The sequence below is a fragment of the Apis florea genome, unplaced genomic scaffold (genome assembly GCF_048593485.1).
Source record: "Apis florea isolate Af1SG1 unplaced genomic scaffold, ASM4859348v1 contig_3758_pilon, whole genome shotgun sequence".
NCBI classification, from domain to species: Eukaryota; Metazoa; Arthropoda; class Insecta; order Hymenoptera; family Apidae; genus Apis; species Apis florea.
This window is the reverse complement of record NW_028256839.1, coordinates 880,370-907,849: the sequence shown is the minus strand read 5'-3', so window position 1 is coordinate 907,849 and position 27,480 is coordinate 880,370. Positions and strand designations below refer to the sequence as shown.

Sequence of the window (27,480 nt, the reverse complement as noted above, 5' to 3'; positions counted from 1 at the left end):
TATATCCGATAAGACTTTAATTAACGAATTATAAATATTTTAAGTTTATATTAAATAGACAATGAAAGACAGAGAAAATATGGTTATCAAATGAGATTTTAGATTTTCAAAGTTTAACATCACTTCGATTTTTAAAAATAATAAAGAGAATAAAATTAACCAAAGATAAAGCATAGTTGCCAAATGCGAACTTTACATTATTTTTATTATTACTACAATTAGTAAATGTGTTTCAATTTTTCTTTAATAGAATTGTCGGATAAATGCGATATATTAACTTCTTTACATTAAAAATGGCTCAATTCCTGTACGGCGAATTTCCGTAAGAGGAAAATAATATGACATCATATTATCTTACTATTATATTAGACAGAGATACATTACATGATTAGATTTCCATCAAAACGTTGAATTGCATTATCACGTATATATATTTGTCTAATTTAACAATAATAATAGGAATAATATAATGTTATAAATTCTTCTCCTGTAGAAATTTGTCGCAAGAAAATTGAATTTTTAATGATATAAGAAATAGTATATTATTCTCTCTACAACTCTCTTCTCTTTTTAAAAATATATCTTTATATAATCTCTTAATAATCTCTTTTTTTTCAATTATCCTTTAGTAACGCAAGTTAATAAGTGATATACAAATGTATATTCACTTTTAAATGTATATACTATAATCAATGCTAAATATCGTTATTTGATAGATTATACATATAATTATATAATAAAAAAATTAATAAATAAAAAAAATTGTTTTATTATTGAATATAATTTCTCTTATATCGATATAATACGCTTCTTTTTTTAGTAAAATAATTAAAAAAACCCAAAATAATAACAAAAAATAATCTAAATTCTATAGATATATATATATATATATATATATATATATATATATATAAATCATATACATTATATGAAATAACAAACATCTATTTTCTATCATATAATAAAAGAAAAATAATATCGAAAAGCAGAATATTAACACAATAAAAAATAATAAAAAATAAGAATACAAAATTTATCTCCTTATTTAAAAATCACAGAAAAGGTAGAAAATTGAATTTTGAAAGGATTTATTCATGTAAAAAAATTTTATTTTCAAAATTAAAATACGATACAAAAATATATTTCATTAATGAATTTTTTAAAATAAAAAATTCTATTTAAAAGATAAAATTAACTTAAACTTGTTAAATTTATATTTTGAGTTTTGTTAATATTAAATTAATTAAATTAAATATTTTATAATTTAATTTATTACAAATAGAAAAAAAATAAAATTCCTTTCAAAATTCAAATTAATGTTATTTTTTCAGGAGATATGTTTGGTAAAATAAATTATATTTCAGTTCGTATCAGTTTACTGTATTTCAATGCTGAATACGGCGTATTATCAGTTAAATGCAAATAAATGCACGCACATCGAAGCAGTAACGGCGAGAAAAAGATTATCACTTTTGACATCCAAGCCGCCCTACGATCAATGTGTCTAAAAATTTTTATAATATACGGGTAGAACCAGCCGATAGCAGTTCTTCTCTTTTCTTTCATTAATTTATAAAAATATTAAAAATATGATTATTCAAAAAAAAAAAGTTTCTAAAAAATACAAAATAAGAAATTAAATATTTTAATATTGGATTGAATTATTTAAATGAAGTTTAAATTAATGAAATAAGAAAACTAAATTTAAATTTTAATAAACAAATAATAATGATTAGAAAATCATAGTGTATAAAAGTAGTAATAATAATATAAAATTGATGTAATATTTTTCAAATAAAGAATTATTACTACAATTAAAATTGAGAAAATATTGAAATCTAATAAAAATTACATGATAGTAATTATTAAAACAAATTATAATAATTAAATAATTCGAAAAATAAATAAATAGTCGAGGAACGATTGATTTTCGCAGTCTAAATTTGTTCTTACGCTAACAATATATAATGAGTAAACTATGCTATGCAATATAATGAGTAATAAATACTAATGTGATGTATAATATGTATTAATAATCAGATAAAAGACATTAGAATATCTTTTATATTGATATAATAGAGAAACGTGGAATTATGTATTTTTTTATATTTTTAGTGACCAGAAAAAATAAAATTAATTAATTTTTTATTAAAATAATTATTTTTTCATTATATTTTATAAATTTATAACTTATAAACATAATCGATATTAAATTATATCAATTATTCACGATTAAATCGATTATATTTATAAATTATTAAATTTTTATATGTAATTTCTTTAATATTATTATTAAATTTAATATAATTTAATGAAGAATTAGTTTACAAATATTACTCATTCTTCATTTCAGAGTTCTTCCACATCTCTCTTATGTATTATTATAAAACTACATTTCACTTCCTCGAAACTTAATATTGTAAAACAAATTTGTGTGACCAGAAAAGGAAGAAAGAAAAACTAATGCTTTCGGCCAATTGATCCGTAATTTAATAAAAGAGCGAGTGTAACGCAGACTTGAGCGCCTGTCAAGTGAAATTTTATTCGAAAATCTACGAACAAATTTTAAGTTATTTGAATAAATATTATTCAAACAAAAATAAAAATATTTTAAATAAACAGTCTCATCTACAAAGCGTGCTAGGTAAAACAAACTTTACATAATTATATTGAAATAAATAAAATAATTTCATCCTTAATTTAAATAATTATTTAAATTATATAAAATTACATGATATAATGTCTAGCACTACTTACAAATATAACTAGAAAACTAGCTTGTGAATTTTTATGCATTTATAGAAAATTTAAAAATATAAAGATGTAGAGAATGCACGTAATATGAAAAAATATATACAATATTTAAAGTAAATTATTTCTTATAATACTTAGTGGATAAAACAAATGTTTAAGTTCCACTTCTTTAATTATGTTCATAAAAATATGAATTAGTATAAACATTCACAATCTAGATATAATTAACAATTTAATTCTTTGCAAAAATTTGTTCGTTAATTATTCGAATAAAGATTTTCCGACTTTCAAACGAAAGAAGGCGCATGTAACTTTGGATAGAAAGAGGTGTGCGGCTAAGGGAGCTGGCTCGTGTTTTCAAGATGAAAAGACGAAAAAAGATTATTTAATCCTCTTTCTCTGGTTTCTCGACATCCTGTTTTTCTTCAGCCTCTGTATCTCCCTCAAATTTCGGTCCTGGTGTTTCTTCTCCTTCAAGAACGATTTCTTCTGGATCAGGTGCACGAGGGAGGAAATCTTGATCAGGATACATAGATTGAAAGATACTCTTCGCCTTAAAAAATTCAAAAATTTAATATAATAATAATAATAATAATAATAATTACCAACACAATTAAAAATGTAAAAATGAATTAAATTATAATTTAAGAAAAAATTAACCTGATTAACAGCAAAATCGAAATCAAGTTCTAAATCTGGACCTGAACACAGATGAAGATTACTAGGCGTAGAATCATTCAATTTAATATCACTTGCAGGTAAATTTAAATATAATGACCATAAAACTTGAGGTTTTGGATTTTCTATAGATTCTTCTCTGCCATCTTGATCACCTTCCTGTATTATATAAAAAATAAATTTTTATCTATTTTTTAAAATTAAAATTATTTTATAAAAAAAATAAATAAGGAATATTTTCTAGAATTTTATAATAATTTTTGCAAATTAAATCCAAATTTATTTTTTAATATCTTAAAAAATTAAAACTTTTAAAATTTTTTTATATTATTTTTAAATTTCTTTTATAATTAGTTTTGATTTTAAAATAAATTTATGACATAAATTCACTAATATAATTTTTATTATATTTTTAAAAATTTGAAAATATATATTATTTCTATTTCAAAAATTATATTGAATATATTGTAAATAAATATTTTAATAAATAATAAATTTTAATAATAAATTCTACTAAAAATGAATTTAAAATACATGATATATTTATACAAGAATAATGTACCTGGAGATGTCTCTTATCTGGAGAAACAGTTTGTGTATGACTATGAATAGATGAACGAATAGCTAATGGATCGAGAGGTTCAGCTCTTAAAAATTTATCGACAACATAGGCCAAGTCTTCTTTTGCATTTGTTGTTCGTTTACATGTCATATGAACCATAACTATTTAAAAATAAATTGATGAATTTTTAAAATTTAATATATAAACATATTTATAGGCATAATAATTTTACATACACAATCCTTGAGGGCAAGCATTTGTAGATGGTCCCAATTCAATCAATGTAACAGATTCTTGATGAGGTTGTTCTGGAGGATAATATAAAAGTGTCAAATTTTCCTTTTCACCTTGCATAATTGACCTAAAATAAATATAATTTTATAAAAAAATTTTACTTAAAAAAAATTTTAATATTTGTATTTATTATTATGAATTTATTTATAAATTATAGATTTGTGAAAAATTGTGTTCAAGTGATTTATAAACAGATCTTTTGATTTGCTATTTTCTATACAACATTGTTCACATTAAGTGTTTATATTATTAGCAAATATAAATCGCAATAGTTTATAGTGTTTATAATGTAGATATAGTAAATCTAATATAATTTTTTTTTTTATCTTTCTTAATAAATACTTATATAATATTAATGCTAATACTAATAAACACCTGTCTGTAATAAAGATTCCACGTGATATCCGTTGATCTCCTTCAGAAGCTACAACTTCTGGTGGCAAATGGCCTTGACCAACAACTAAATGTTCCAAACTTATTCTTTGTTTACCACTAATGATAGCTTTGCATTTGTTTTTATGTATTACTATACCATCAAGTTGCCTCTTTAGACAATAAACTCCCCCAAATACTGCACATAATCTGTAAATAATAACAATTAAAATATTTTTTCTTGTTTATAATTTACATATTATACATTCCAATAATAATTATTATACTAAACTATTATATACTAATTATAATATAATTATTATATTTTTTACTATACTATTATACTATACTAAAAAATAAAATATAATAATTATACCTGCAAAAACATTGAGGTAATTCACCACTACCATACATAGGCCACAGAAAGGGTGTATTTCCATATCGTCCAAGACTATTCAGAAAATGTTTTGTGCGATTCACACCATCCCTACAGGAAGTTTTTTCAGTAGCCATAGCAATTGCTTGAACAACATAATGCTGTACAATTGGTGTTAAATTTTTTGTGTTTAAATATTCTAAGAAAGTTTTATCACGAAATCCTGTTAATAAATACATTTCAATTAAAGTGCTAGAAAATATGATTATATTATTTATAATTAATATATTAATTATAATATTGTATAATATATTATTTTATTATAATATTTTATTATATTATAATATTATATTATATTATTATATAATATAAAAATTATAATATATTATATTAATTGAAATTAAATATATAAATTATTTGTTATTATTTTTTTGCAACTTGAAAGAAAATATTTAATATAAGATACATAAAAATTTTTCCTTCTGTACTAATAATTTAAAGTTGCAAATTATATTATTGTTACAACAAATAATTAAAATATCATTTATATTTAATAACAATTTACGAATAAAAATTTAATTGAATTGATTGAATTAAATTATTCCAATCTATTCTTTCAATATGCATTAATATATTATATTACATTTTTTATGCAATTTATTATTTTAAATTTGATAATTTCTCTTTGATAAAAAAATTATATACTATTAACTATTGCACTTAGAAAGAAATGATTATTAAATTTCTTTTATTACTAAATCATGTGTTATTATAAATAATTTAAATATTTTCTTTTTAAATGAAACAAAATATTATCATTATATCACAAGTATCATACTATAAAATTAATTTAAATTGAAAAAAGAAAGAGATTACCATCGAATTCTGGACTATCAGCTCCTTGTTCCATGCATGAAGTGAGCAGTTGCATTAACATTCTTTTCTCAACAACACTAACAGTTTTATTTGCAAATACATCAGCTCTTGAGCAAGGTACTTGTGTCAATTTTCCATCCATGAATGTAGCTACTCTGGATACTGCGCGAAATTCCGCATAGCGGGCAATATTACTGGAGATTAAAAGCTCAACCAATTCACCTCGTGCAAATAACAACTGTCATAAATAAATAATATTAAAATCAACTAACACAATAAATTTTTATGCAATTATAAAAAATAACATTACAGATTTTGACTTAAATAAAATATATTAATATATTAATATATAATAAAAATATCATAATATGAAAAATAAAAAATAATAAATATTTTTAGTAATTTCTCTCACTTTTGATAATATCACTATTGACAATATCAAATATCAATATCAATATCAAATTTTTTTAGAAGCCGCATTTCATTATTAAAATAAAATTTTAATTAATGCAACTTCTATTATTTTATATAGATATTTTATATACATAATTAGTATAAAAGCATACATTACTTAATAAAAATACATTACTTAATTAAATACATATAATATATTTTCTTCCTTTACTTAATTTAATGTACAAAATTTATTAAAATAAATGTAAACAAATAAACAACCAATAATAATAATATATAATAATAAGTATAAAATGTAATAATAATATAAATAATTAAATATAAATTATAAATGATATTTTTATATTTACATACCTTTGGTGCCAAGTCAATATTGAACTTTCTGTATTCTTTTCTTATACGATCTATACTCCATTGTTTTACATTTTCTTTTTTTTCAACTTTATCGTCATCAGCTTTTTCATCACCACTACCACTACCATCTCCAGTACTATCTGTTTGAGTATCTTTTGAAGATACTACTGGTAAATCAGCATCGCTATAATAAAACATAATTAAATAAAAAAATAAAACAGATGTATATATGAACTTGGAAAAGAAAACTTACTTTGAAATATACCAAGTTTCTTCAATATTTTCAACAGTTGAATATTCATTACTAGTTTCTAAAAATTTTTCTTCAGATTCTAAATCTACTTCAGATACATTCTTAGCATTATTTTTGGAAACTTTTAGATCCTCTATCCATTTTTGTAGACCATCAAAATTAAATGTTGCCCATAAGCCACCATAATATTCATCACTATGAATAAATAAAAAATAATTATTTATTTAAAATTATTAAAATATTATATGTAGAATAAGATATAATGATTATATAATAGTGTATTATTTTTTATTTTTAAATTTCAAACATAATAAATAAATATTATGTATTTATAAAAAAAAAATTAATAAATAAATTAATTATAAAAGAAAGAAAGTTCTCCACTGTTTATTTTTTATGAATTTAAATTACCATAAGAATAAAGAAATAGTAATTAAAAGTCTCATATTTATAAATAAACATCTTGTAACTTGCAATTGAGAAAAAAAATACTCTAATACTATATCATTTAGAAAATTTTTTTAACATATGTTTATTGTTTATATTTATTGCTCCTTAGTTTTAGAATAAAACAATTAATAATAAAAATATAATATATATTATATAATATAAAGTTATAAAATGTGATCATTTCAAATAACTGCGAATATTATTTATTGCATAAAAAAATTTTATAAGATATAAAATAATAATAAAATAATAATATAATTTTATAGGATACAACAATATAATTTGATATTACAGTTTTTTTTAGCATAGTATTATATATTAAAAAATATATCAAGATTAATTTCATTTCTTTGAAATAGAATCATATTTGCAATTTCAATAGAAAATGATTAATTTTTTTTAATTTATTTTCTTTTTTTAAATTCTGTTTTAATCTAATTTTTTAAAGATATAATCATTAAAAAAATTATTCCTGATTATATATTAGTATCATAAAAATCTAACATCGATTGCTCATACTAATATCAATTGGTTGATTGATTGGTTTAATATCTATAAGTCAATACAAATAATAATCAATTCCAATATTTTAACTTGAATTATTTAAAACTTATCTTATAAAAAATAAGAAAAAAAAAAAAAAAAAAAACAAAACAAAACAAAAGAAAATTCTTGTTTCATATAGCTTCATATAGTAAGTTTTAGTTTCAAGATAAAATATCTTCTATACTAATTTAGTTGAAAATAGATTAAAACTTTTTTTATAAAAAAAAATCAAATTATATCTATTTTTACATAAGTTTTGAATAAAACATTTTTTGTATAGTAAATAATTTATGAATAATTTGATTTTTATATGACTTATAGTTATAAAGTATAAGTTTTAAAAAATATTTGTATATCATTGTATTTATTATAACATTTATACATTTATACAAATTAATTATGTTCAAATATATTAAACTTTGTAATGTTATTTAATAATTATTTTTATACAACTAAATTCATTTTAAAACTAAAAATTTGAAAGTATAAAAACGAAATTAAAATAGTACCAAAAAAAAATATATATATATATATATATAAATATGTTTTTTATAACATATTTCAGATTTCAAGATCATCTTTATTTTTTAAATATTATATATTTAATATATAAATAGATATATAAATAGATATCTATTTCTATTTCTATTAAAATGTATGTAGTGAATATTTGTGAATATGAAGTGAATATGATTCCAACTTCTTATTAGTTTTATAAAAAGAATTAATAGTAATAATTAATAACTAATAAATAATTAATACATTAAAAATAAAATTTACTTAAAAAAATAATTCATGAAATATAAATTTATAACTAAATTTAATATCTTTTTTCATGTTCACAATAAATTTTACAATTAACCAAAAAATTAATTTTTTTGGTTATATAATAATTTTTTTTAATAATAATATAAACAGATTTTTATATTTTTAAAAAAATATTTAAATAAATATTAATATTAATAATATACATTACAAATATATATGATGAATATTAATTCTATATATTTTTTTAAATTTCTCTTATTGAAATTCAATTTTTTTTTATATAAAACAAGAATAATAAAAAAAGTGTTCCAATATAAAATTTATAAAATTTATGTACAAAATATTCCATAAGAAAGAATAACTTTATCAATTTACAAATTATTTTAAATATAATAAAATATAAATAAAAAATGTTATATTGTATTATAGCTCTGTTATATTGTACTATAGCTAATGATTCATGGATTTCTGATTTAAAAAAATAGATTGCACAAAATTGGAAAAAATTGGGATAAATAGTTTTTTACTTTATATATCTTTTTATAAATGTAAATTTATTTAATATTTTAATGATTATCTTAGAATTCTTTTATCTTTAATGCTATCATTACTATTAATTTGTAATTTTGATTTTATATATATAAATTTTCAATTATAATCTTTCAAATATATTTTGAATAATAAGATATCCAATGATTTGAATATTATTGAATGTTATCATTTCCTATTTAAATATTATCATATTCTATAACTATTATGTTACCATAAATATTCAAAAACATCATATCTATATTTTATATTTAAAAATTTAAAAAACATTATGAATAAGAAGTGAATTATTGAATTCAATTGATAATTTGAAAATTACAATTAAATAAATTCATAAATATTATTTATTTCATAAATATAATATAATTTATTTTTTGATATAATGATTCATAAATAAATATTTTATTTTTTAGGAAAATAAATAAATAATCTTCATAAAGATATATGTAATTTTTTTAGATTTAATTTTAAAAAATATATAAAACTAAGTATGTAAAGAATTTAAATTAGAAGTATTTTTTTAATCCTGTTTGTTCTTCAAATATTATAATTTAATATTTTTATCACTTCTTAACATAAGTAAATGATTTCCAAATATGCTATTCTCTTAAGAGAAATATATTTAAAATATCTTATCTATGATTTTAAAAATTTAAAAGATTTGAAACTTTTTAAAATAAATAAATTAAATTAATTATAAAATTCATATGGGTTTCTATGTTTTTTTAAATGATAAAAAAACATATTTTTATATAAATGTATTTTAAAAAATAAATAGAACATTTTAATTAAAGATAACATATATTTATATGTTAAAAGAAAATGAATTGTGCATAGATGTTGATTGTTCATAATGAACATTACATATTTTATTTTATTTATAATTTTATTTACAAATATAATTTTATTTGGAATATATATTTTGATTTAATCAAATTTACTTATCTAAATTATTTAAATAGTTTTAATAGTAGAATAATTAAAAGTACTATACTTTATTTAAAATTATAAAAATAAAAAGAAAACAAGCAAAAATGAAAAATAATTAAATAAGTATATACTATATTGAGAAATGTAAGAAAAAATTTCACTTTCAATTTCCAAAATAGAAAATAATTACATAACCACATAAGCTATCTATGTGTATATATATAATTGAAATATTAAAATATTTATAATTATCAATACATAATTAAATAACATAAAATCAAACAAGTTGAAAATAAAACTCCAAAATTTTTAATAGTATATTATGAAAATTTCAAAATTAAAAAATTTTTAAATTATATATATATATATATATATATATATATATATATATATATATATATATATATAAATATCAAAGAATTACATATATATTAATTCATTTTTAATATTAAATGTTTCTTATTCGTTTAAATATAATTGTTCTAATGTGAAAAAGATGTTATTTTTGTTCAATAAAGAATTAAATGTTTAATAAAAAGATATAATTATTTACAAGTTTTCATATTTTTATTTTATATTTGAATTTAATAAATAATAAAATAATACATAATGTAATAATATATAGATAACATATGTATATACACATATATATATATATATATATATATATATATATAACATATGTTATCTATAATAGTACAATATGGAACATAGGATGAAATAAGAAACAAGTAAAATTTAAAAATTACAAGAAAATGTAAGAATATGGAAAAATATATAAAACCAAAAAGTAAATGAGCAAGAAATATGAAATCAAAAAAAAAAAAAAAATCAAGAAATAAAAAAGTAAAAGAATGAGAACAAGTAAGAGAGAAGAAGAGAGAAAATTTTACATACCTGTCTAGGTGAAGGACCTTTTTACCGATTCTACTTGCAGCTGCTGCAACAATAGATTCCGTCATACCTATAAAATTAATAAATAGTCATAAAAAAGTAAGAAAATAAATAAGACATATATTGTAAAAATCAATACCCGTCCCTACGACGACGACATCATATTCATTTGGTAGATAGTCTTCCATGGCTTCCAGCTGTAAATTGCAATAGAATGTAGGATTGTGAACACAAATAGTTTTACTATTCAGTGAAAGAATGACTAAGAAATCAATTCATTTCTAATGAATTCCGTCAATTACATTGAGTGAAGGGCCACTCCCGTCGTTTCGCTTTCGCTCCGAACTTTCACTGTTTCACGACAATCTCAAAACTCCAATTTGACAGAACAGGACGCTGTAGACTCTAACTGAACTCAATGCTGATTCGTCAGGCTTTAGTCTCGAAAGACAAAATAACTAGATACTGCTGCTATCAGTAGTTTGTACCTTAGACTATATATACTTACAGATACGATTTTAGATAATTCTAAAGCAGAGATAAAATCATCTATATGACATTATATATGGGTAAAATAAGAAATTTTTATTTTCAAAGCAATGTATATTTACGAAATATAATTTAAACATTATTAAATTTTAAAAATATATTATTTTATTACGTATTAATTTTTATTTTACTCCTATAATTTTAAATAATATTTATTATATTATATTTTGAATTTAAATATTTCTAAAAAATTAAATTTAATAATAGAATGATGTATATATATATATATATTTATATTTAATAAAATAGTAGTATAAAATAATATTATAATTTATATGAAAATAATAAAGAAAGTTCTTTTCTTATAATTTTATAAAATTTTATTTCATTTTTATTTATCTAACAAAATAAATTATAAAAGAAATAACACATTATAAAAAATACATATTTTTTTATATAGAGAATATATTAAGCTATTTTCTTTTTCTATCTGTTTTTATAATTTTAAAATTGTATTTATAAATAATAAAAAAAAATTATTTATGAATTAATTTAAATAAATAATTATACTTCATATACAATTTCTTTTTTTATATCAAGTTTTAATAAATTAACAAAGAAAACATTAAATAACAATAAAAAATATTTTTTTTTTTAAGTACATTTGTTAATTTTAATATTATGTACAAATCAACACAATAATAAACTTAATAAAAACTTTTTTTATCTGAATTTTTTTAAAACTGTTAAAACAGTATCATAGAGAAGTGTTCTAGCATCTCTACCCCATAAATAATCAATATGATTAAATTTTGCATATTCAATTTTTTTTGTCTCTATAATATTTGGCAGTCTATCAATAAGTTTTTTTACATCTATAGGATTAGTAAGAAAATCATTTTCACTATAAAATATTACAATTGGTGTTTTTACTTTCTCAAGATCATATTTTGGTGGTTGTGTTGACCCATAAATTTTTAGGTTTTCTGTTGCTCCATAATTGAATTTACGAAATGATCCTGTTAATAATAATGTCAAATTAATTATGTCAATTTGTATATATAAAATTACATAAAAATATAAAATAAATAAAAGCTAAATTTTTGAAAATAATTACATATTATTAAATAATTACCTGATAATATACTCTGACTATAATGAATAATTTGTTTTGCAGAAGCTCCAGCTGGAAAATGTCCCAAAATTAATGGTAACATAGATTTGTCTAATTGATTACTACCAAATCCAGCAATTAAAGAAAACCAGCATACACAAAAACCTTTAGTAAGACTGCCTGGAGCATTTCGAATTATTGTACCCAAGGTTTGTGCTTGTAACCTATTTCGAGGGAACCATTGATGTACATTGCAATAAGAGGATCCCCACTGAAACATACTTATTATAAAAGTGTCACTCAAAAATAATATATTTTCTGATCAGAGATGGTTCTATTTATATTATTTATAAAATATATCATTATAATCATTACATTGTTATATTTAAAAAATTTTAAACATATACATTTTTAATAATTATTTTTTTCATTAAATGTAAAAAATTTTACTTTAAATTTTATTTTAATTTTATATACAAAATATAAAGAAATATTTTATCATGGCTGTCACAAGCGATTAATATATTTTTGAATCTATATATCATATATACAATTAATCATTCTCATAAATTAAAAATAAAATAATAAAAAATTCTTGTTACTATTAAACATAATAAATTCTTTTACTATTATTAACTGATTTAATTATTTAATGTTTATATTTCAAATGAAATTTCAAAATAAATTAATATTATTATTTGAATATTTATTTGATGCATTTATTATTGTATATTATTATTGTATATTAATAATACAATTATCCAAATCCAAATTAAATATCTTGAAACTTTTAATAAATATAACATAAGAATCTAAAAATTTCGATTTTTAGAATTTACAACAATAATAGTTTCTTCTTCATTACCACAATTATTATTTCATAAATATATAGTTGCTTGTAATATATATAATATAATTTGTAGTTATATGCCCAAACTTGTTGAATTTAATAAATCATAGCAAAAATATAAAACAAAAAATTATAAACAAAACATATAAGAATTAAAAATCCATATAAATGAAGCTGCTACAAAATTTGCTAAACCTATATTAATAAATTCAAATTCATAAATTCAAATTGTAAGTCTAAAAAAAAAAATGTTTATCATGACACTAATATGTAAATTTAATTACTAGAAATATTAATTAATAAAAGTTTATTTTTTAATTTAAAATAAGAAATTCTAAGACAAATAAGATAAATATTTTTCAATATAATAAAAATTATAAAATATTATCAATTATTTTTCATATTTATATCTTGCAAGATTATAATGTAAAGAACTTGATTTGATTATAGTTATTATATTATCAATGAAAATATAAATTCAAACATAATATAGATTATATTTTTATTTATAAAATTGAGATCCATATAAATTTTATATATATAATTATATTATATTATATAATTGAGATCCATATAAATAATAATAACATTTATCATTTTTTATAGGAACCATTGTGATGCAATATATAATATAAATATGTGAATAACAGAATATATAAGAATTACAAAAATAATATATTCATAGTTTTTTGATTCATATATGAATTTCTAATTTATAAATTCACTGATTAAACTAAATTCCATTCTTAGATCAAAAATTCAAATATGTTTGAAAAAATTGAAAATCATATAACTTTTGACATATATTTAAAGCATTTAAATAGGTTATAAGTTTCATATATAAGAAATAATTAATATTTTCACTAGAAATAAACATTATCATCTTTATATAAATACAATATAAAAGAATGTATTTTTTTTTGTCAAGATATGCACGTAATGTGCATATTGAATTCTTAGAAATATAAAAAAAAAATATGTTTTTATTTGTGAACTTTTGATATGTTAATCTTGAATTTCAAGATCAAAGCCAATTTTGCAAGAAGTTTTTTAATAAATATCTCCAATTCAAAGTTGTAAAATTCACTATAATAAAATTTTTTCATTTAAAGCTTTGTATTTGAATAAAACAATTTCAAAAAATTATCAAGTACAACTAAAATTAACTATTTCTCAATTAAATATGAACTGAACTAATAGTTGATTATTTTATTTTTTCTTTATTCTAAAAATGTAAATAAGCAAAAAATAAAAAAAGTAATAGAATAAATTTTCATTTAAAAATTAATTTTTAAGAAATTTAAATTTGGAAATTTATTAATTATATATTTTGACTATATGTTGAATCCCGATTTTCTCAAAAACAAAGATATTATTACACTAATAATATTATTAAAACAAAAAATAATATATATTATATATATATATATTTATTATTTTTCATACATATAAAAACTATCTATCAATAATTCATATTTAATCAAAAAATAGTCAATTTTAATTATATTTAAAAATTTTCTAAACTTGTTTTATTCAAAATGAAAACTTGAATAAAAAAAAATTTCATTTTATTTTCGATTTATTTTTTCACATAAAATCATTTTCTTTTTGATTGTATTATGTAGTTACAAGATATTTATTTAAATATTATATAATATTTTTAAGAAATATTTAGAGAATAACTTATGAAATTTTTATAACTTTTAATTACTAAGAAGAGAAAAATTGATTACAAAAATTAATTTAACATAATTAAATCAAATATAATATTTTGTATTTATATATTTATTATATAATTTTTATATTATTTATTATTATCCTCGTTTTTATAATAAAAATATAAATACAAAATGTAATTTAGCCACCTCTGATCATAATAAAAAATTATTTCATATATTTAAAAATATACCTCCATTAATCCATAAAAATGAACAATAAATTTAAATAAAGGACTTCTTTGATTTGAGAGAAATGCTATTGGTGCTAAACTGACCATTCCTTTGATTTTTTGATTGTATTCAGATTTTTCACTAGCCATTACATAAAATACAGTTGTGCCTTGACTGTAACCTATATAATAGAGCTTTTTATGTCCAGTATGCTCTAAAATGTAATCTATAATTGCTGGTAAATCATAATAACCAATTTCATGCCAACTAAAAAATTTCATAATTATTATTACATTTTATTAATTAATATAATTACATATTTTTTTTATATGTAATAAATTATATCCACATAGTATTTGCAAATCTAGAAAGAAATTCCAGAAATTAATAATTTTTTTCTTTTTCTATTTATTAGAAATTTAAAATGAATTAAGAAAAAAATATTATGTGAAATAATATAGGATCATGATAAGAAATCAATAATAATTAATTAAATTACTAATTAAATTATTTATACTAGAGAAAACAGAGAAAACTACTTATACTAATTTATTTTTATTATATGATATAGAAATTCATTCGCAAAAGCCATTTTAAGAATTAGTAAGTTCATAATATATTCATAAAATAGGATGGAAATGCAAACACTAAGCAGATATTATTATATTTAATTATTTTGCAATTAAATTACCTAAAATCCCAAAATTCCTTGTCTTTAGTTGTATATTGTTTATGTTTTCTAGAATATGCATTGCCTCTTGCATTTCCTAACCAAACATCATAATTGTTGTCACATAAAATATATGCTAGAGCTTTCTTTGGACCCAATAATACCCAATCAGCTGAACTTGATAATAATCCATGATGAATGAGAACAGGTATAGGTCCTTTTGTTGAGATTTCACAACTTCCATACTAAATATTAAATTTTTATTATATTTTAATATTGATATAAATTTTATTTTATTACAAATATTTAATTTTTTTTTAATTATTTCAACATAAAATATAAGTAAAAAATTTAAAAAATATTTATATTAAATTTAAATATGTATTTAAAATTTTTATCATATTATGTAATATATATTATAACTAATAAATAAATAACTAATGAAATGTTATTAATATTTATTAATAAAATAATATAATATTTTTAATATTTTAACTTACTATTAATAAACAAATATGATATTTGAATACTTACTATATTTTGAATTTATTATGTAATAACTTTCAATAAAGAGAAAGTTAAATATTATAACTTATTATAACTTATAGAGATACATTATAAAGTATCTTTTTAAATGCATCAATTTTTTAAAAGAATATATTATAAAGATAAATGCATAATTTATATAACATTCTTTCTAAAAAATATATTTCTCTTAAAAATAAATATTTATCTTTGATTTTATATCATTTATGTATTATTTTTACTTACATTGTAATTAGAATTTTGATATGATTTTGGTAGAACTCGATGTATATCTAAACAATATTCATCTTCTGTCCAAATATGATGTGTTTCTGATTTATAACCATGGACTGTAATTAATTCTGGCTAAAAAAGATTTATTTTTTTTGTTACATAAAATTATGTAATATTTTTATTATTTAATTATTTTTTAAAAAAACATTTTAAAATATTTTTAAAATCATTTACATTTATATATTTTAAATGTGCAAAACAATTGTTAACAGATAAATAAATCTCTAAAAAATAAAATTATTCAATGAATAATTTACTATAGTTTAAAATATATTACATTATCAATAACTATAAATAAAGTTTAACTAAAAATAAAGTTATATAAAAAAAAAGAACTCACTGTTGTCATATGAATTTCATCCTGATTGGTTGCGTTCATTATATGAATAGCTGATGAAAGATTGAGTTTTCGTGATGGAGAATTTTCAAGAATAATGATTCCTTTTTCTTCTTATTTCTTTTTTATCTATTATTTGATTATTTTTTTGCGAATTAATCTTATAAGAAATTAAAATTTTGAATGAAATATTATCCGAATATCGAAATATTGAGAAATATTAAAATAATTTCACGCAATTTAAATTTTCAAGATATAACTTGACAGACTTAAATCTTAATAAGTTTACGATGACATATTGCGTTATTGTCATGAGCACATTGAAGTGTCCGAGATACCGATTTACACGCATGCGTTGTTATTACCTAATATTTTTAGTAATTGTAATGTTTTTATGAAGATAAAAAATATGTCATTGTGAAAAGAAATACTATTTTATATCATTTTTAGAAGTTAATTTTTATATTTTTATCAATTTAAATTAATATATATATATATTAATGAAATAAAATCGAATATTTAACATGTAAATTTTTTCCTACAATAAAATCAGTATTATATATAAATTATAATTTTTCAAAAAAAAAACATTTTTATAATTATTTATCATTTATTATATAAAATAAAAATTCTGTTTAAACTTTGTATTAGGACTTTTAAAATTTTTAATTTTTTTTCTGTTAATATATATATTATTTAATAAAATAAAAAATTATTTTTAAATTTAACAGTTCATTAATTTTATACATTTTTTAAAATATAAATATTTAATACATAAATAATTATGTATATTATTTTGATGCTATATTTATAGACCGCTTAATTGATCAAATTAGTGATTATATATAAATACACATGGATAACGATTATTTAAACAAATTAAATTAAATTGTATTATATAAATTAATAAAATAGCACTCATTTATTATTCTTACTATACTTATGTTTTAAATTTGATTGAGATTATAATTAAATTTGAATTAAATTTAGGTTACATTTTAAAGTTACATAATAAAATCTGACAAATTAGATTTAAATTATGGGATTGAAATTAGAAAAATATGCCGCGTAGGAAATATGATAATATAATATATATGAAAGTATATATAAGAGTAATGAAAGAGAAATAAATTGAGAATCTTTGTTTTTACTTAAGGATTTGATATAGATTAATGATATAGTGACTAGCAAATAATGAAATTGAATTCTAAAATGTGATCTATAAATGTCAATATAATTATTTAAAATAAATTATTTAAAATAATTCGTAATTCTTATATAAATACTATTTATATATAATTTTTAAGCCATTGATTTCTCAAAATTTTTAATTATCAAATTATATCAAAAAATATAATATTAATAATATATACTAAAATTAAATTCTTTTATATTCAACAATGAAATTTAATAAATTTAATTTTCAATTAAAATATTTATATTTTTTTATATAAAACTGAATTAAATAATAATCAAGTTTTAATTTATTTTATAATTTTTTTATAATATTCAGTATTAAAAACTTTTAAATCAAAATTTTCTATTTAGCTTTTTTATTTAATTATTATAATTTATTGTTCATTAATTTAACATTATTAAAATATTGACCTTTAATACTATGAATTCAATGTTATTGATATTATTGATGTTATTGATATTGATAATAATTCATTTCCTTTTTTTATAAAAAATATTATACTATTGAAAAAATTTTTATTAATTTATTTAATAATATATAATTTATAATTAAAATATGTAAATTATATAACTATATATACATATATATAAATTTTTATAATGAAAAATTGTTTATTTTTATCTATTTATATCTTTTAAATTTAACAACAATGAAATTTTTAATTTATATATAACATAAATCAAAGGAAATGAACATAAAAAAGTACTGTTTTATATCTTTCTCAGATATCAGATTTTATAATTAAATTTTAAATACTAAAAAATTAGTTAATTTTCCTTATGAGATAATAAAGTTACTATCTTTTAATAATATTTTGTTATATAATAGATTTTTATAAATGATTTAATAGATTTTTTAAAAAATTAAATATATTTTTTATAAAAAAAGTCTAATTCTATGATTTATATATTAAAAAATATATAATTTCATTTAAGAAAATAAATAATTGTTAAGATATATATATATATTTTATACTTTTAATATTAAAACATAAGAATCACTTATACCGAAACCACTTACATTAAATTATATTTTCTTTTGAAATAAGTTCTTTTTAAATCTATTTTCTATTTTAATTTTTTGGAACAATACATAATTTGAGATGTAATTATATCCAAAAATTTAAAAAACATTTTTTAATAGAGATTATAAATAAAAATATTTTATAAGAGATTATATAAGACATTTATAAGACATTTTATATGTATTTCAAAATAAATATAGATTCTGAATATTAAAATTATTAAGAATGAATAATTGTGAGAAATATAAAATATATAAAATATATAATGATAAATTTTCAATTCTATCATGAAAAAGTTATTATTCTTTCTCCATTGAACAACATACAAATTCATTATCAATAAAGATATTTGAAAAAAATATTATAATAAAAATTGTACCTTTCAAAATTATTTTATTTATACATTGTGTCTTATAAATTCTATTAATCTAAAATCCTTATTATTTCAAATATTTTATCTATACATTGTTCCATAAGTTCTGTTAACCTGAAATTTTCACTATTTCAATATGTGTGTGTGTGTGTGTGTGTGTGTGAATGGTAATAATTGTTTTCTAAAAAACAAAAAAAAAGTAAATAATCAAAAAAAGAAATAATGTAATGACAATGATTTTCTTTAGATGGATACAAAGAAGATTTAAAAATCAATTTTGTTTTTTTAAATGAAATGTCCAATTTTTTATGTTCAACTTCGATAAAATAATGAATATTGAGTATAATATTGAAATACTTTATTCTAAATCATATTATTTGTGAAATTTGACTTTATTCATGCTATAATTTTCATTAATGTATATGAGAAAGAGCTTAAAGAAATGAAATATTTTCAAATCGATAAATAGAACACGAAAGCATTGTTTGTTTATCAAATTGGTTTTCAAGTTTGATGCATTTAAATTTTTTTTTTTTAAGAAATATTGAAAGATATTATATATCAAGGCATAACAATTTCGCAAGATATGATGTAAGCAGTATACATTGTAATAGACCTAGATATGATAAGACATATAAAAGATAGAATGATTCAAAAATTACAATTTTACATTGTTAATAATAAAATACTGAATTAATATTGAATTAATTTATAAAATATAATTACATATATTTCTTAAAATAAAATAAAATATTTCTAAAAATATATTAATTAGATAAAAATAATATATTTTAATATATATATTGTGTATTAATTATTAATATATATATTGTGAAAGGTACTATAATAGATATATTATTAGAATATTAGAATATATTATTAGATATATTATTAGAATATAAATTATTTAGAAACTTTTATCATTTTTGTAACATTTTCATGATTTTATATTGAGAAAATATGTCTTTTTTACATTTAAAACAAAAATATATAATCAATCTTATATGCGAACGTATTTTCATATGGCATTATTTATTCGATATATAATATATATATTTAATTAAATATTACGTAGATATCTCTCAATAGTAAATACATTCATTTGTTCAATACAGATTTATATCATACAGATTATAATACATATAAGAAATCGACGGATATTACCGATTTGAGAGATCGAAAACTATGAAGTCGAATATCGTAAATTCGATTATTTCGATTAATCGATTATTGAGAAGGAGGTAGTAAAAAAGCAGTGTGCAGTGGTTCGCAAAGGTGTTGTGTGTTTTTGAACAAAGAACAAATTAAAATGAGATTAAATTGGAAATGGTTGGTTATGCATAATTTAAATAAGAAAATTAAATAAAAACTATAGATTTCTTTTTTTTTTCATAGAATGATGTCGACCATACGGTGACAAGACTAGCCAGATCGGCGGAAAACTACGTCACCAGTGACGGATTCCCCCGAAACTGGGACAAAGTGCAGTGTACTCTGGCATTGCGCTTTACCGGAATCTCTCTCACTCCATGTCCTAGTACCCTCCCCCTCTTATCCTCCTTCTCTCTCTTTCTCTTACTCAGGATTGACCAATCGTCTCGTCATCCTCGAACCCTCGATCGAAACTGACAGGTAAACATCGAGATTTTGGAAACTTAGTCAAGTTATTTATATTTATATTTTTTTGTTTCTTATAATTTCATTATTTATTATTGGCATCGTTTTATTAATACAAACTTTTATATTATTGAATTAACTTGTAATGAAATTGAATATTATGTGTGTTTTGTAAATTTTTTAATGTATATTGTTTTAAACTTATTATATATATTATATTGAAAATTTAAGATTTGAAAGTTCATATTATCAAAGTAAAGCTAAATTAAAATATATTTGTTTAATATTGCAGGTAATTAACGACGAATGGTGCAGGTTCAACAACACAGTATTTGGAGGGTTCAATATCATGTCAGATGGGGTTGATGCTGGCGGCGGGGAAAACGAGGTAGATTCTCATTCCTGTTCGCACGCCGATGTTGGAGAATCCTCAAATCCAAGAGATGAAGAGAATTTGGATTTAGATAATGAAGCTGCCTTAAATACTAATTATGATAGTGGTGATGGTGCTGTACCAGCTTTTAGGTCTGTCATCTTCATGTAATTAATTTTTTGTATTTAAAAATTCCAATAAACGTTTAGATAATCAAGGTCTTAAATAGCGTATCAAAGGATCCATAACGTGTGGACAGGTGTGAAAGGTGTGAAAATTATGAGACTATAAATAAGACAGCATTCTGCGCTCATCAAGATCAATGTTTGGCTAATGCTGAGCCAGGGGAAAGCACAGAGAACATAGAAGCTACTGAAAATGATGGAGATGGAGAAGAAACGCATCCTGGAATTCGTTCTCATAGGAAAATGTTTGAATGTGATGTATGTAATATGCAATTTTCTAATGGAGCTAACATGAGACGACATAAGGTATGAAATTTCTTCTAATATTATAAATATTGAAATTTGAAAATTAAATAATTTAAAAATTTAAAATATTAATAAAAATGTAAAAATGAATATTTATAGATGAGACACACTGGTGTGAAACCATATGAGTGTCGTGTATGCCAAAAAAGATTTTTTCGCAAGGATCATTTGGCAGAACATTTTACAACACATTCTAAAACTTTGCCATATCATTGTCCAATTTGCAATCGAGGATTTCAAAGACAAATTGCTATGAGAGCTCATTTTCAAAATGAACATGTTGGTCAACATGATATGGTTAAATCTTGTCCTTTATGCAATTATCGTGCAGCAACTATGAAGTGCCTCAGGTTACATTTTTTTAATAGGTTAGTAATTAATAATCTTATATTTTTTATTTTATCAAATAATTATTTATATTGATTATTTTTTTAGACATGGAATAGATTTAGATAACCCAGGACCAAACAGTTCAAGTTCATTGATGAATAGCTGCGCTCCAGGCGAAGCTATGCCTTCAGCTCCTCTTTCAGATAGCGGAGATAGTACTGGAAATCGTTCTGCAGATAATGCGACTCCGCCAATGCACTTCCTAACACCTCATATAGAGATATCAATTCCTTATCCTGAACAAATTGCAAGTCAACGAAATCCAAGTCCTGCTCCTTTAAATGGAGATAGCCCAAACAGTCCACAAAGTGCAGACAGTAACAGTAATGCTCCAAGTAGTAGTCATCATCAGTTACCAATTAACAGTAGTGGCATTCACAGGTATAGAAAAGATTTAAATATATAATTTATATATTATGAATATAAAATGTTAAATAATTAATTTTCAGTATTTTTCTCATAAATGGTAAATTTGTAAAAAAAATATATAAAAAGAGCATAAAATTTTAATATTATGAAATTTTATTAGATTTTTCAATTATATATATATATATATATATATATATATATATATATATATATATATATATATATATATATAAAATATATTATTATATAAATATATAATAATATATCATATAAATTATTATACATTAATCATAAAATAAAATATAATATTATTTTATATATTATGATATATTGACATGTATTATGAAAAATGTTATATGAAAAAAATATATTTGTCTTTAATATAATTCAAAATATCATATTTATAAATGTTTATTATAAATAGTTTTTATGTGCAAAAAAGAACATATTTATACAATTTATGAAACAACGAAATATTATCTTTTAGCACAAAAATTATATGTTGATTAATATTCAATGATTTTTAACGAATATTAAAATATTTCACTTATAGTAAATAATATAATAAAAAGTATTATATTTAAAAAATTTCCTATCAAAAAAATATATTTCTGTCGCTTGTTATGAAAATTTATATATTTTAATAATCATGCACAATAGCATTATTGTTTATAAATAAAACAAAATAAAAAAAATCATTTAAATAATTAGCGATATAATTATGTCAATATACTATTATATTTATACATATATATGATATATATGTATATAAAATTATATATATATATATAAAATTTGAAGCTATGTTAAAAAAAATGTGATGCATAATATTAAAATTATATGTTCTTCATATACATATAATAATATAATATAATATATTATGACATACAAAGTGATCCAATAAAATTAGTTTAAATATCTTTCTTATTTTTACAAATATGAAAAAACTTTATTAATAAAAATCATTCAGTAGAAAGTGCTATAATATGATAGTAATAAAATTTGTAAATGGAATAATTTTGGAAACTTATATTTCTATTTTTTTAAATGGGATCATATATTTTTTTGTAGTTTAATGTAGTATATATTTATACTTATAATTTTATATAAAAAAAATTAACTTATGTCTTAAAGTTATTAATTTAGCAGATATTTTAATTTTATTAAAATCTATTATATATATATAAGAAAAGAAGCAAATATTATTTTGTATATTCCTTATCTCTTATACAATAAATTTTATAAAATTTAAATTGAAATATTTGTAAACTAATAATTTTTATATAATAGATATATATATAATACATAAGTTGGTATTTTTTTTATAAAGAATATTAAATTGCATCAATTGATGTATAAAAAAATAAATAATCCTATTTAAAAAAATGGAAATATCCTTAAAATTTTTGAAATCATTCCATCTGAAAAAAAAATTTTATTATCATATTATAGCTTTCTTTATTGAACAACTTTTGTTAATAAATTTTTTTTATATTTCCAAAAATATTTATGTGCTAAATTGATTGAACTATAGTATATATATTATAATATATACATTAAAATATAATAATATACTATATAATTATATTATATTATATCGTAAAAATTAAATAAATTTAATTCAGTTTCAATTCATTTTTTAATTAAGGAATCTTGGTGGTAGTGAAGAAGCAATCACACCTTCTATTTCATTAATTCCTATTAAACAAGAACTAAATAGTAATGGAACAGAAGAAAATGGAGCAACATCTAGCAATCTTCCATTACCATCTTTAATAAAGGTCTCGCCATTAAAATCTCTTCTTCGAGATGATTTACGACGTAAACTTTCATCTGGTTCAGGAAATAATAATAATAACAACAACAACAATAATGGTAATTTTATTATCTTATAAAAATTATTTTTGTTATTAATGCCTTAGTATAATTTAAAGTTTTTAAAAATGAATTATATATTTCAGCAAAGTTTTTTGAAATTACTTTAAATTTTAAAATATATAAAATTTTATTACTTTAAATTTTTAAATATATAAAATTTTATTACTTTAAATTTTAAAATATATAAATATAAAAGTCATAAATCATTTTCATATTTCTGATACATAATTTAATTAATGCAAATATAAATATTGAGTATATTATTAAATATTATTTAAAGTAGGTATTTTTCTATAAATATACAATTGTAAATGATTTTGAAATAGGTAATAATAGCTCAAATTCAAATCCACATTCAAGAGGAGAACCTCCTAGTTCAACAAGGCCAGATCAACGAAGCAATGGACTTCAATGCGCTCATTGTAGAATAACCTTTCCTGATCAAACATTATATTTTCTTCACAAAGGTTGTCATAGTGAAAGCAATCCCTGGAAATGTAATATTTGTGGAGAACAATGTTGCAATTTATATCAATTCAATTCGCATTTATTAAGCAAAAGTCATCAATAATTATTGAAAGAATAATATTCTTTCAATAGTTCTTAGAACCTTGTTTATTTAAATAGTTAATATAATTATTTTGCTATAATTTATATAAGAAAAATTATAATAAGAATAATCTCGAATCAAAGAGAATTATGTTTTATGATATAAAATTATATATAATAATATTCAAAATTAATATTTCTATTTATTTATAAATATAAACATTAATAAACGAGGTTCAAAGAATAATACTTTGCTATTTGGAAAAAATCGTGCCTTCATCAAAAAACCTTTGCCAACGCTCACATTCGTCCGAACCGTGCTAATTTATGATGGTACGAATGATCCGTCCATGGGGCTTTATTAAATCATATTCCGAAAGCTCTATTGATAGTTTTTAATCTAGTTATATGTAGTTATAGATAGAAAAAAACAGTGAATATCATTGTGCTCTTTTCTTTTATTCAAATTCTTTTTATGCACTGTTTTTTTATTTAGTTTTTTGTAAAAATTATTTGTTAAATTTTATTAATTTTATATTTAAATTCTTATATATATATATTTTACTTAATCTTATTAAAATAAGATTATCATTATTATGTTGTTTTGATTATTTGTATATTCAAAAAATTTACGAATAATCAAACAAAATTACTTAAAAATTAAATTTTAATTATTGATTTATTATTATAACCTGAAAAAACCGAGCCGTGTGTAACATTGCATATAAATACAAATATATAAATAGGAAAAAGAGATGATAGTAAAGTGTTATTTCAGGATAAGAAATATTTTATATAAAGATATTTGTACAGAAAAGAAGTAAAATATTAAAATGTATGCAAATAAAGAGGTCAAGATATCATATTTCAAAAATTAATATTAATATCGGAATAAATTATAATAATGTGATTGTTAAAATTAAATTTTACACAAATTTAAGATAATACACAATTAAAAAGAAAATTTCATAAAAAAATATAAAATTAAAAGAAAATAAAAATGTATAAAATTAAAAAATTAAGTAAATATCCAAAAGTTATATAAATATCTATTTAATAATAAATTTATTTCAATAATAGTTCAGAAATATGATTTCCAGACTATAAGTGTTTTATGTACGTGTGTATGTATGTATTAAAACAGAGTATTCATTTATTGCATAAATTTTGTATTGTTATTTTTTAATGTAATATAAACAATTTTCAAATCAAAGTCATTAAAAATTTAAATACTATTTAAATATTATTTTCAAAAAACAAAGAGATAACAAAAGATAATAGAATTTATTAAATTGGGTACTCTGTACATATGTTATATTAAACAAGTACATTAAGCGCGATACGCACGAATATTGTTGTCAATGATTGTAGTTATTTAAAAGTCGTTCCGTAAATTGCGTAATATTTAATACCATTATTATTATATTGTTATTATTACTACTACTACTACTACTACTACTACTATTATTATTATTATTATTATTATTATTATTATTATTATTATTATTATTATTATTATTATGTTATTATTATTATTATTATATTATTATTATTATGATCATGATCATCATCATCATTACTATTACTACCACTACTACACTATTATTATCATACTATTACTATAACTATTACTACTATTACTATTACTACTACTACTGCTACTCCTACTACTACTACTATTGCTACTAGTACTACTACTGCTACTCCTACTACTACTACTATTGCTGCTACTACTACTATTATTACTGCTATTACTACTACTACTACTACTACTACTACTACTACTACTACTATTACTACTACTACTACTACTACTACTACTACTACTACTACTACTACTACTACCACTATTACTACTACTACTACTACTATTACTACTATTACTATTACTATTACAACTACTAATACTACTATCATTACTACTATTATTACTATTATTATTACTATTATTATTATTGTTATTATTATTATTTTAATTAT

At 19.1% G+C, this 27,480-nt stretch overlaps 3 protein-coding genes across 4 annotated transcripts; 1 reads left to right on the top strand and 2 right to left on the bottom strand.

Moving 5' to 3' along the window:
* Positions 1 to 1,364: 1,364 nt before the first annotated feature.
* On the bottom strand, positions 1,365 to 11,521 carry Rep (Rab escort protein). The gene is made up of 12 exons (XM_012489386.3): positions 11,373 to 11,521; positions 11,210 to 11,267; positions 11,074 to 11,140; positions 6,934 to 7,128; positions 6,681 to 6,864; positions 5,913 to 6,150; positions 5,037 to 5,259; positions 4,664 to 4,870; positions 4,231 to 4,355; positions 3,995 to 4,155; positions 3,415 to 3,591; positions 1,365 to 3,307 (listed from the first exon to the last, which is right to left on the bottom strand). The coding sequence occupies exons 2-12, from the start codon at positions 11,256 to 11,258 to the stop codon at positions 3,140 to 3,142; spliced, it is 1,794 nt and encodes a 597-aa protein (XP_012344840.2). The 5' UTR covers positions 11,259 to 11,267; positions 11,373 to 11,521; the 3' UTR covers positions 1,365 to 3,139.
* A 395-nt stretch (positions 11,522 to 11,916) lies between these two features.
* Positions 11,917 to 19,995, bottom strand: LOC100863735 (lipase 3). Of its 2 annotated transcripts, none has more exons than XM_031917862.2 (7): positions 19,840 to 19,995; positions 17,242 to 17,367; positions 16,854 to 16,973; positions 16,104 to 16,327; positions 15,433 to 15,679; positions 12,695 to 12,944; positions 11,917 to 12,578 (listed from the first exon to the last, which is right to left on the bottom strand). In XM_031917862.2, the coding sequence occupies exons 2-7, from the start codon at positions 17,278 to 17,280 to the stop codon at positions 12,283 to 12,285; spliced, it is 1,176 nt and encodes a 391-aa protein (XP_031773722.1). In that variant the 5' UTR covers positions 17,281 to 17,367; positions 19,840 to 19,995; the 3' UTR covers positions 11,917 to 12,282. The 2 variants fall into 2 exon arrangements, with proteins under 2 accessions (XP_031773722.1, XP_086771064.1); XM_086914938.1 differs by having other exon boundaries at positions 19,457 to 19,993.
* Positions 19,996 to 21,051: 1,056 nt separating this feature from the next.
* On the top strand, positions 21,052 to 26,165 carry LOC100863618 (zinc finger protein ztf-16). The gene is made up of 8 exons (XM_003695721.4): positions 21,052 to 21,162; positions 21,229 to 21,465; positions 21,743 to 21,975; positions 22,083 to 22,314; positions 22,414 to 22,682; positions 22,750 to 23,085; positions 24,722 to 24,948; positions 25,278 to 26,165. The coding sequence occupies exons 3-8, from the start codon at positions 21,800 to 21,802 to the stop codon at positions 25,520 to 25,522; spliced, it is 1,485 nt and encodes a 494-aa protein (XP_003695769.1). The 5' UTR covers positions 21,052 to 21,162; positions 21,229 to 21,465; positions 21,743 to 21,799; the 3' UTR covers positions 25,523 to 26,165.
* Positions 26,166 to 27,480: the final 1,315 nt, after the last annotated feature.